We start from the raw sequence: 12,633 nt of genomic DNA on the forward strand, positions 1-12,633 counted from the left end.
ACAAAAATACAAATTAGGAGACAAACCAAATAAAGGAATGCAGCACCGTTTAGCTGACACTTATCATGGAAAAGAAAAACAGTAAGACATCATCAAGATTAATTAGCTAAACATGAAGGAATTAAAAGTAAACGTAGCTCTCAAACATATTTACGTCAGCATTTTGTTTATGAGTAACGTAATACATTTTAGAATTAAGTATGAAGTTACTAAAAGATGATGGGACAGAAAGGGGCACACACACACAAATCCATGTGTCTGTACAACAAAAATTTGAAAAAGGTATGATAGGTATATCTTCTTATGATGTGCAATAAAGTTACAGCCTGCAGTCAGAGAAGACAAACATCAACATTCTGGGTCAACTTACATTTATTTTTGCATACATACAACATAAACTGCTTCATACATAAATGTGCAATCAGCTGTGCACTTAAAATATGGAACGTTGGATATTAACATGAATGGCAGCTTCATGTTTTCTCTTTAATACATACAGAATATGTTCAACAACACAGGCTCTTTATTTACTATGGATTATAGCCATAAAAAGGGACACCAACCTCACAAAAGGAGCAATTTGTTTCCTATAAAACCTCATCTTGAACATGACATGACACAAAGCGCTGGCTAGTCCCTTACTGTTGATGCAGATACAGTATCTACTGCACACATTTGGATAACACAATAAATGCATTTTAGAGATGACATCCACATGTAAGCAAATGCAACCCGATACACTTGCTTACATAGATACAGTATCTACTGCTTTCAGTGCAATGAACACAGATTATTTGTACTGACTTTACATTGTGTTTAAACAAAGTGCAGAAGCGTTAGTTGGTACTTTCTTGGGTCAAATGTTTTATCCTCCATGCTTTTAAGACCATAAATAATACAACTCATCAGCAGTGAAAGAGAGAAGTAAGGTAGTACAGACACATCACCTTTGACAACACCACACACACCTCATGAATGGTTACAAAACCAGCAAAGCTCAGTAACAATTACTCTCAACTGGAGGATACAGCTATGGATTAGATATCACAGGTGGATCTGCAAACGCTGAGGACAGTTTGACACCCAACACTCAAATCACACTACTGTCTGGAATGTGGGCAATGCTGCGCCTGGGAAGGACACAAACAGTCAACTGGAACTGAGAATCTGGCCACGCATTCAAGCATACAGTGTAGTTGAGTCTGTCTATTCAGTCAAGGTGGCGAATAGTCTTCCATTAGTGTTGCTGTGGGGGAATTCTCACTCATGTGGTGGGTGCTTTGTGAAAAAGTCATTGGTCTTGTATTGTTAGCATTTTTCGCATACAGTGAAGCCACTCCACAGCCCTTGGAAGGCCAGAGAGCAGAAATGCAGTTACAGCCATAAGCGTGTGAATACAGTGGCCGTTAGTTCAGAATCTGTAAGCTAATACACTGTGTGCACTTAAAAGAGAAGACTTCCTTAGGGGAAAAGCGCTGATATTCCACTCTTAACTCACACACTGTACACACACACCCTCACATCCAAAACACAAACTTTGTCAGACATGACAAGACGATATGCACCTCAAACACAGTACGTTACTTCTCACCACAGTATCAACAATAGATTATTTAGAGTAAATGTTCTTAGAAATTAAAATTTTAAAAGCATTACCTTTGTAATTAACAAAATTTGAAGTAAAAAAAATGTGCCCTCTTTATTATTATTATTATTATGCATGGCTTGTCTGCTGCCATGTCCATGGACCCAAATCACACCATCTTCGAACTTTGAGTAACAGAAGTATACACACGCCACATTCTTTGAATTTACAATAGTGTGGTTAAATGCTTTGGAGAAATCAAGGATCAAAACACTACAGAGGTGGAAATGTCATCTGTTCAATCCACAGGCTCTCATTTCTATCAGCAAAAATACAAACAAGAGAGAATACAGCCTTTCAGTTCATATCAGTAAACACTGTGCAAACCACTGATACGGTCATCACAAAACGCACATTTAAGCAAGTACTTTCCATGTTGAAAACGTACATTTATACATAAACACTATGTATAGATTTTGATATACAGTAGAGCTACAAAATATATTCAGCTAATCGTAACAGACAATTGACAAAGACTGATGGCTGAATAGAGAGTTAACAAAATATCTTACTATCAAGTGGATGGGATGGCATTATAGAGCATCAGTACTGCGGCAGTTTGACAGACTATGACACTGACTCGTGTGGTTCTTTTTCACGCTGTGACGTCAGCATTAAGCAATGACAAAACCCAGTGCAACATTAAGTACATTCATGACAAAAGCAAGTGCACAATATAACTTTTAAATTTGTCCCCTCAGACACAGAAGAACGGAACAAAACTTAGAACTAACTATTTTGGGGGCAAATGTAAAACCTGCAGTGCATAACCTTCTACTACATGTAAAGTGAGAAGGTAGAATATTACCCTCTACTCTGAGAATCACGCTGTGATGTACAGGTTAGTCAAAATTATGGATATGAACCGCAGTGTCTCAGCAAATGTAGCAAATGCCAAGGTAACACTGGACCACACAGGCGAATGCATTGTGCTGCACAGCCGAACAGACAATGTCTGAATATTGCACAGGTGATTAAACAAATGATTTGTGCGTGTAGATGTACTATATATACCTCTATACTGTAGACACAGGCACGTTTGCTGCCATGAATAAAAATAAACATGAAAACGATTCATATATTAAAATAAATGGTAATATCAGAGAACAAGCAGACATCCCTGTGGTAAAGTTAGAACACACCTTTAGGCTCATACACCTCTCACGTTGCTGCTCGAGATATAAATCCTTTCCTGCGATTTGGAAGGGGATTGGTTTATACTTCTTAAATACTGTCTCTTTTGTACATACACACACACATATACACATCATATATCATATATCTATACATATCTGGATATGCCCTTTACATATTAAGAATGATCCTATCTTTCTGTTGACTCCCTGGGGAAGAAGAAGTCATCACTGGGTCCCTCTGGGAGCTTTGGGTTACTGGTTACAGTTCTAGTTGGGATGGGAGGAGGGAGAGTTGGGAACACTGAAGGGGCCGAGGATAACCAGTCGGGCTCAGAGTCAAACACAGAGCGGGAGGGCCGAGTCTGAGTCTGGGACAATAGGGAACTGGAAGGGAAGACGGGGGCTTGTGGCGTTTTAGTTGGAGGTTGAAAATCCAAATCATCATCAAACGTGACCCAATGCTGGGTCGGTTTGGCTCCTGGAGGAGGTGGCTGGCCACGAAGTGCAGGCAGAATGGAGAAGGGTGGTGCCAGAGGCAAGAAGGAGACAGGAGATGGGGCGAGGGGGAGCAGAGGAGCAGGTGTAGGATTAAAGGTGGATGATGGACCAAACAGGGACATGGTCCTTTGTAACTGGGAGGTGGGTGCTGCAGTAGGGGCTGCTGTTGGAGCAGGGGTGGGGATGAGTGGTTGAGTAAGAACAGACATGTTCCTCTGAATGTTTGGCTTCGGGGCGGTAAGCTGGACGCTGAAGTCCGGGGTGAGGGAGCGGTGCTGCTGATGCGCCAGTGGGCCTGTGAAGGGATTGGTGCTGCTGGGTCGGGCAGGAAGCAAGTCAGTCGGGAGGGGGCCAGGGGACGCACGCAGTGTCTCCTGGGAGCGGCTACGAGACGGAACCGGAGGGGGCGGGAGCAGGGAGGAGGTGAACGGTGATGGGGTGGAGAGTGAGGAAGAGGAAGATGAATCAAGTGCCTGCAAGTCTGACAGAGCAGATGACTGGAGGGAGAAGGATGAAGGGAGAGTGCTGGAGGACATCGTAGACACAGGAACAGAGGGTGGAGTACGCAGAGAGGAGCCTCTGGTCAGGGACTGGGTGGTGTGCCAGGAGAATGAGGAAGAGGAGACAAAATCAGAAGCAAGGGTGTCGAAGGGTTCGGGCATCCATTGTGCTTCTCTTTGGATTCCATTCAGGCCATTCGTCTAAGGAGGAACAAAAAGAAAATGCCATTCAGCTGTCACAACAAATGCTGTGTGAAAATATAAACAATGGGCTAATGTGTGTTTTACTAACTAATGGTCCATCAGTTAGCTTAGCATAATCTTTAGCTCAGATCAAAGTTTAAAGATACCCGTTGGAGCTTTCTTGTAACAAACAGTTATATACAGTGGGGGAAATAAGTATTTGACCCCTTGCTGATTTTGCAGGTTTGCCCACTTACAAAGAATGCAAAAATCTACAATTGTAATCATATGTACATTCTAACAGTGAAAGACAGAATCCCAAAGAAAATTCCAGAAAATCACATCATATGAATTTATTAAAATTGATAACCATCTGATGAGGAAAAACAAGTATTTGACCCCCTGGACAAACACCATGTTAATATTTTGTAGAAAAGCCATTATTGGCCACCACAGATGTCAAACGGTTTTTATAGTTGGTGACAAGGTTTATGCACATTTCGGCAGGGATGTTGGCCCACTCCTCCCTGCAGACAGCCTCCAAATCATTCAGGTTCCGAGGTTGTCGCCTGGCAACTCAAATTTTGAGCTCCCTCCAAAGATTTTCAATCGGATTCAGGTCTGGAGACTGGCTAGGCCACTCCAGAACCTTGATGTGCTTCTTCTTCAGCCACTCTTTTTGTTGCTTTGGCAGTGTGCTTAGGGTCGTTGTCGTGCTGAAACACCCATCCTCGACCCATCTTCAGCTCTCTCACTGAGGGAAGGAGATCTCGGTCCAGAATTCCACGATACATGGCCCCGTCCATCCTCCCCTCAATACGATGGAGTTGTCCCGTCCCCTTGGCTGAAAAGCACCCCCAAAGCATGATGTTGCCACCACCATGCTTGACGGTGGGGATGGTGTTCTTTGGGTTGTACTCGGTGTTCTTTGCCCTCCAAACACGACGAGTTGAGTTGAGGCCAAAAAGTTCTATTTTGGTCTCATCTGACCACATCACCTTCTTCCAGGCCTCTTCTGAGTCGTCCAGGTGGTGAATGGCGAACTTCATGCGGGCCTGTACATGTTTCTTCTTGAGCAGGGGGACCTTGCGTGCGCTGCAGGATTTCAATCCATGACGGCGTAGTGTGTTACCAACCGTTTCTTTTGTAACTGTGGTCCCAGCTGCCTTCAGTTGATTCATCAGTTCCCCCCTTGTGGTTTTGGGATGATTCCTCACCGTTCGCATGATCAGTGACACCCTACGAGGCAAGATCTTGTGTGGAGGCCTAGATCGAGGGAGGTTGGCGGTGGTGTGGTGCTTCTTCCATTTCCTGATAACTGCACCGACAGTTGATCTTTTCTGTCCAAGTTGCTTTCCGATTCTCTTGTAGCCCATCCCAGCCTTGTGCAGATCAACAATCTTGTCCCTGATGTCCGTAGAAAGCTCTTTGGTCTTGCCCATGGTAGTGATGTTGGATGCTGGTTGTTTGGGTGTTGACAGGTGTCTTTTATACAGGTAACGAGGTGAGGCAGGTATATTTGATGTAGATAATTGGTTCGGATTGGGGCTGTGTCTTAAAGAAAGACTAACTGGCTTGTAGGAGCCAGAATACTTGCTGTTTGTCCAGGGGGTCAAATACTTGTTTTTCCTCATCAGATGGTTATCAATTTTAATAAATTCATATGATGTGATTTTCTGGAATTTTCTTTGGGATTCTGTCTTTCACTGTTAGAATGTACATATGATTAAAATTGTAGATTTTTGCATTCTTTGTAAGTGGGCAAACCTGCAAAATCAGCAAGGGGTCAAATACTTATTTCCCCCACTGTAATTATAGCCAGTGTTTCTTACTTGATCCATAATGCCACCATTGGTCAAAACCTCCACAGGGTAACTTTAATCTGGCCAATTTAAATACACGGACTACTGCTGACAACCAATGTATGCATCACAGTCCACATACAATCACCAACTCTAATACAAATGAATGAAATAATGCAAATTAAACAAAATGTCAAATCAAATTATGAGGTCATTGCATATGTGCTCACTCTCATCACCTGAACCACAGTGAGCAGATACGAAAAGACTAGTGAGGGGGAAATGGCCAACAACAAAACATCACATTTTCATCGGTCATTTTTTCATGTCATTTATGGTTTGATATGTTGACCAACAAAACGAAGACAAGGACTGCTCCATTTTGTGAGCCTAACACAAGACAATGCCTGGCATTGCAGTGGACTAAAAACATCCAGGTTGAAATAACTTAGGAGGAGACATAAAAAGGAAGGAAGTTATTAAGAAATAAGAGAAGAGGAGGTTACTGGGTGTAATGTATGAGAGGTAATAACATCAGAGCAGAGGACTGTTGTGCTATGGAGGATGAGACAAAGAGGTGGTTTAATATAAAGTACCTGTCACCCAGAGGGCTTCTCCAGCTTGTGAGAGAGAGACAAATGTATCAGAGAGACAAAAGCAGGAAGAATGACACCGACAACTAAGCTCATCTTATGTGAGACAAAGGAGTAGGAAGAGGCTTTGGTCACAGTCTCCACAACACTCCTCAAAATTTAGCAGAAAATATCTTGTCTAATGAGCAGAATTTGAGCAAGAATCTGTAGTACGTTATAGGGCTGCAACAACGAATCGATAAAATTCGATTACTAAAAAAGTTGGCAACGAATTTAATTATCGATTCATTGTGTCGCGCAACTATTAGGCCACCTAGTCGCGGAGATAAAAAAAAAAAAATTAAGTTGAGCGCAGAGCGGAGTAACGCGGAGCGAAAGAAAAGAAAAAAGAGTAGAGCGGGGGTAGAGGAAATACGGAGAGAGACCGGAGAGACCCGTAACGTTGTTCTGAAACACTCGGCGGAGGCAGAGAAATCAGTATGACCCAAGTCATCCAAGGTGTGGGAGCATTTCACACTAAATAAATCAAAAACGTGTTAATTGCAAGATAAACAAAAGCGACACGGCATGGCACACCACGGTGATGAGTCAGCACCTAAAACGTATGTGCTTTGTCCCATATCAGTTATTGTTGACAAATATAATAGTGTGTGGTGTATAAACGAACTTAACTTGCACTTACTACAATAATGGTAATAATTTAATGAATAAGTGTGTGTGTGTGTGTGTGTGTCTGTGTGTCTTGTCTGTACCTGCTATTTGGGTTACTTACCTTTACACAACTATTAACTAAAACAACAAGTATGTATGTATTGAGTTGATGTAAATTAATGCTTTTTTTTTATCCGATTCATCGATTAAATCAAAAAAATAATCGACAGATTAATCGATTATTAAAATAATCGTTAGTTGCAGCCCTAGTACATTATTTAACTACATGCAAGCAGAAAAAGCTTAGTGTACTTAATAGATAATTATAGTAATAGTTAGTGTTCTTTATTCAGTTATTTAAATTCCAATAATTTAATAAAAAGGAAGTTGGCACCAACCTGCGCAGCTGGGGCAGTCTCAGACTTGGCAGCATCAGGTGGCAGAGTGTGAGAGGAGCGGGAGCGTGGTGGGGGTTTAGGGGAGGCTAGACCCTGTGGAAGCCCAGCAGGGGGGGTAGCAGCAGTGGCGGCAGGAGGGGACGCTGCTTTAGGAGCTTGCTGTGGCTGGAGTGGAGCTGGAAATGTGGGCTGCATCGGTGGTGGGAGTTGGGACTGAACTGAAGGGGCAGCTGGTTGGGGCTGCATGGGGGGCTGCATTGCTGGTGGGAGTTGGGACTGAACTGAAGGGGAAGCCGTTTGGGGCTGCATGGGTGATGGAACCTGGGGTCTTGCTGCAGGGGGCTCTAAAGGAGGAGGACCTGAGAGAGGAAACAGGACAGAGTTAAGGCTTAATTCACTCTATCGCATTAATAACATTCTAGTGTTGATAATCTAGTATAATGGCCTCTGTGAAAACACATGTCCTTACCCAGAGGCAGGTCAGTAGGTTTGGCCTGGCCACCGGGCACAGGTCGTGGGGCTCCAGGGTGGGTGTCTGGGATGGGCCGAGGGGCCCCAGGATGCACGTCTGGGATGGGCCTGGGTGCTCCAGGGTGAGAGAGAGGTGGTGGGCGAGACTGAGGGGGAATACTGATTACCCCAGCACGAGCAGGGATATTCTGGATGACGAAGAGGTCATAGAGAATAGGGATAAATGAACAAATTGGGTAAAAAAAACAAACCAAAAAAACAATAAAAGATAGGCCAAACTCCTTTTGTTGTGGATATTCAGAGTTGTAAACTCACCGGTCTGGGAGCACCTCCAGGTCCAGGAGCTCCCACTGCTACCTGGCCTCGAGCTGAAAGAGTTTAGAAAGACAAACCAGCTACTTTAGCAACAAAAGAAATCATACTATAATGTGTCTATTGCGTGGGCACTGCCCTCTAGGGAGAGATGTAAGGAATAGCAGGATTTCTATCCCGTTTTTATAGCATTTTGTGAAATGGGAGGTTCAAGCAAATGAACGAAAACTAGCGATACATTTTACAAACCCTGTACTAAATCACACAAGTGCACGGCAAACCCACCCCAACCTATGGCAGACCAAATTCCCCATGGCTAATTATTAATGACGATGACTCAGTCATTCCTGAGCTGCAGGAGGTCTGGAGGAGAGGCAGGCCTTGTCCTGTAAGCCAACTGCTACTCACACAGCTTGCGAGCACACACACCTCTTCTTTTGCTATTCTCTTGCTGAACCCCTCTCAGCACCTGCGAACATGTTCCCACGCGACTTAGATGTCTGCTTCTCTGTAATACATCACTGTACAGCCACCAAACGTAAGTCAACCCTGCTAACCACACACACCCTTAGTGTGACAGAGGGATTCAGCTAACCACACACATCATACAAAAATCGGTCAGGTGAAGACAGGCCAAATCACCGATAGGCTTAGCAACCAAACCCTATCGCCCACCCTGGGACGGGCTTAATTTGTGTTGGGGTATAAACACATAACACAGGATTATAAAGGACAGACAGGGCTAATCTCCGTCCCATATCACTCCCAGCAAGTACAAGAAAACTCCACACAAAGATGGCCGTTCATGGGGCAAATACAAACGTACATAATTGAGTAACAATCCTTTTATTTAATTAGTACGCTAATGCTAAGTGAGGCTACGTCATGCTATGTGGCACTCACCTGCAGCAGCATCTGGCTGAGGAAGAGCGGGGCATTTTGGTCCTTTTGCAGCACAAAGGAAACCAAACCACATTACTGTTATGCACAAAGTGGAGTACAGGAAGTAGGTGTTACTATTGACAACACTTTACAAGAAGCACTAGGAATAGCGTATGTTGGTAAAAATGCAGCAGAGCGTTGATGCCTGAGATGGTGTGAGTCGGAATATCTACCTGCCCGAGGAAGATTTTCCTGTAGCCGATCTGACATTAAGACCATTTTATGTCCGGAACCTTTAACTCACGTAATCTCCCCAGTTATGAAAAGACTATGACCACCAAATCAATACCTGTTTAGTCCATAATGATAGAGTGTACAATTGGGAGGCATCCAGTTTCCTACTATCTGCAACCATGTCAGTCAGATGGTCGCCTGCAATGTCTGTACTCGTGACTCCTGATAATAATGTAATTGACTGATTAAAGTAGCCTCGTTTTGATACGTATTACTCTTGCACAAGCTGTGATATTGACTTCCAGACCTCAATACTAATGTATACAATAAAAAAAAAAAAAAAAAAAAAAAAACATATAGTCTCATGACGGAAAATGCCTGCTCTTCTTTTTTTGTTGTGGTTTTTATTAATGCTTAAAACTAAACACTAATTGGTAGGGATGGATTACATTTATAACCACCACTGAATATTAAATGGGGAAGGAGACATGTTGTCCTCTGCATAAAAAAAAGTCAGAATTTGTCTCCAGTGGATTTGGTCCCGCTAGTCCTTTAACCTCTTTCAGGTTTTTTCATTCCCTGCTTATTTTGCATTTAAATAAGCCACACACACACACACACACACACACACACACACACACACACACACACACACACACACACACACACACACACACACACACACACACACACACACACACACACACACACACACACACACACACACACACACACACACACACACACACACACACACACACACACACACACAGGATGGTGAGCGTGAGACGCCAAAATGGATGCCAATAAGATTCTGAAGGGAAAGTTTACTTTGTTGTTGCCAAATGGTTCCATTGACAAGACCAAAGTGATCTGTGTGTTTTGTCGTTGTCAACTGAGCTAACATCGCAGCATGTCCAGTCTGAAATTCCACTTGATGGCCAAGCACACAGCTGATGCAAATTCTCCGCCCCCTTGTCAAAGCCAGGCAACAAAAGCACAAAGCAAGCCGATCCACTTTTCCATGTTGATAAAAGTATTAAAATGAGAAAAAAAATGATGGGACAAAAAGAAATCAAGGGACATTTAGAATAGACAAAAATGTGTGATTAATTGCGAGTTAACTATGACATTAATGCGATTCAATATTTTAAATCGTATATATATATATATATATATACACACACATATATATACATATATATATGTATGTATGTATGTATGTATAGGGCTGGGCGATAAAACGATAACGATATGTATCGCGATAGACACATAATCAATATCAATAGAAAATGCGGTCGATAAAACGTTCGATAACTTGTTTTTCTTCATCAGAAGAAACCAGAGGTTGTGAATCAAGTTTGGTTGCATGAACAAAGGCCCTCACTCTCTGGCAACCTAGCAACGTGGGGAGTGACACTCTAACAGCCAATCATGTAACAGTATCAAGTTTGGTTGCGCCACATCGCTGTCTCGTGTTCTTCAATAACAGAACCGGCGTGGAGTGGAAAGTGAGTGCCGCAGCGAGCGAGGAAATCGTTGATAAAACCATAGACAGTATAAAACAGGAAAAGTCAGTATGGCAGTTTTGGGGATTTTATAAGTCTGACCGTAGTCAGACCAATGTCGTCAGACCGTCGTCCCCACCAACACTGGTACGACCATAAACTTGTTTTACCACTTTAGCCGCGCTCACACTTTCGAGCACAGCCGTATTCGCCATCAACGTCCAACAACATCTGCAGCTGCAACTCGGCACAAGCAGCAGACCACCATGGAGAGGTTCTCTGCATCAGCGCCTTACTAAACGCTACAAAGAAATAACGGAGGCAGACATGCTGAGCACTGTCCAGAAGCCAGGTTACCAACCTAGCACTAAACCTGCAGAAAATAGTTCCTTCTCAGGTTTCTTATATTTAGCTAACACTTTGCACTATTTTATGACACTTTATTAAGCATTTCTTACTTATTCTTTAATTTTGCACCTTAATGTTAAGAGATAATTGTTAAGTGTTCATTGTGATTTTAGACCTGTTTACATTTGAATTATTTGAGTGTTTTCCATGGTTGTGTTGACATTTCTGCTTTTATAACTGAGGGGATTATAATCAGAGCAGGGTTAAGTTTAAAATAAAAATGTTTAAATTTAATATATTTTTCTCCTGGTCCTTATTTTAAATAGGTCATAAAAAATATCAATAATTATCGATATCGACCGATATGAAAAACTTATATCGTGATACAGTTTTCAACCATATCGTCCAGCCCTATGTATGTATATTTATTTTTTTTACAACAGGCTACCAAACACATCTCTCTCACATACACACAAGACTATGAAGGCCCACAAGATATAGAATTGGTTAATGGACGACTGGGTCTAAGTCTACAGGGATCAGATGACATTTAAAGACACACTGCCTGGGCAGTTACCTTCACTGCCTCTCCTACCAGGCCAGTTACCTTCACTGCCTCTCCTACCAAACAGTGGGCTGGGACATTCGCCACAGTCTTAAAGTCAAAGAAGGGAAACAGTATTTCAATATGAAAAAAATGCATCATGACTTACCAGCTACTCCTACATTAAATAAATTCAAATAAGGGCAACAATACCTAGGAAACGGTCTAGGTTACACGTTAATAGTACTCACAGATATACCACAGATGAGGGATATTGTTGTAAAGCTAGCCACATTTTCTCTAAAAGAGTTTACATCCACCAAAATCATAATATAGGGAGCGATTGGATGATGCACATAAAGCACTGCATTTAGAACTTGACCTAAGTGGTCATTCACCACCTCTCAACTCGAAAAACCTTAATCTAGGAACTGTTCACCTAAAATCAAGCATGACTCTGCAACCACATGGTCTATTTCCGCTTCAAATTTATTCTTAAATTGATTTGGGTGGATAGTTTTGGCTGAAGCTGAATCTAAGCCCAAGAACAGCCCAGTGGTGTGTACATCCAGTCAGGTGTAGGAGAGGGTTCATGTCATGTACACTTTTTTTGTTAAAGCATCATACAATTGTCGGCAAACTAACTTTGTTCTATGCTGAACTGAAATGGAAAATAGCAGCCACTACTTCAGCAATGTAAGCACATAAACACATCGTTCCACACTTTACCTCCAGTGTCCTTTCTAACTGGCAGAGGGCTCATGCCTCCTTCAGGAATGAGGCAAAGCAGTGGGATAAAGGGGAACATGTTAACACCTGCCTTAAATATCATTCTGTACCATGCTAAAAAATTTTATATCCACACTTCCAATGTAGGATTTTATTTGGTTGCTCTGAGGTTACAGACTATACTTCTGTGATTAAAATG

General features: G+C 42.4%; 1 protein-coding gene across 2 annotated transcripts in view; it reads right to left on the reverse strand.

Moving 5' to 3' along the window:
- Positions 1-354: 354 nt before the first annotated feature.
- The window catches only part of synj1 (synaptojanin 1), a 35,365-nt gene continuing 23,086 nt past the window's right edge, over positions 355-12,633 (reverse strand). For both annotated transcript variants that reach the window (XM_028594836.1, XM_028594837.1), the window contains 4 exons: positions 8,193-8,245; positions 7,876-8,065; positions 7,407-7,765; positions 355-3,980 (listed from right to left, as the gene is read on the reverse strand). In XM_028594836.1, the coding sequence (XP_028450637.1) occupies positions 2,970-3,980; positions 7,407-7,765; positions 7,876-8,065; positions 8,193-8,245 (1,613 nt within the window). In that variant the 3' untranslated portion in view covers positions 355-2,969. The remainder of the gene's footprint in view (positions 3,981-7,406; positions 7,766-7,875; positions 8,066-8,192; positions 8,246-12,633) is intronic.

Source organism: Perca flavescens, chromosome 13 (genome assembly GCF_004354835.1).
Source record: "Perca flavescens isolate YP-PL-M2 chromosome 13, PFLA_1.0, whole genome shotgun sequence".
Lineage (NCBI taxonomy): Eukaryota > Metazoa > Chordata > Actinopteri > Perciformes > Percidae > Perca > Perca flavescens.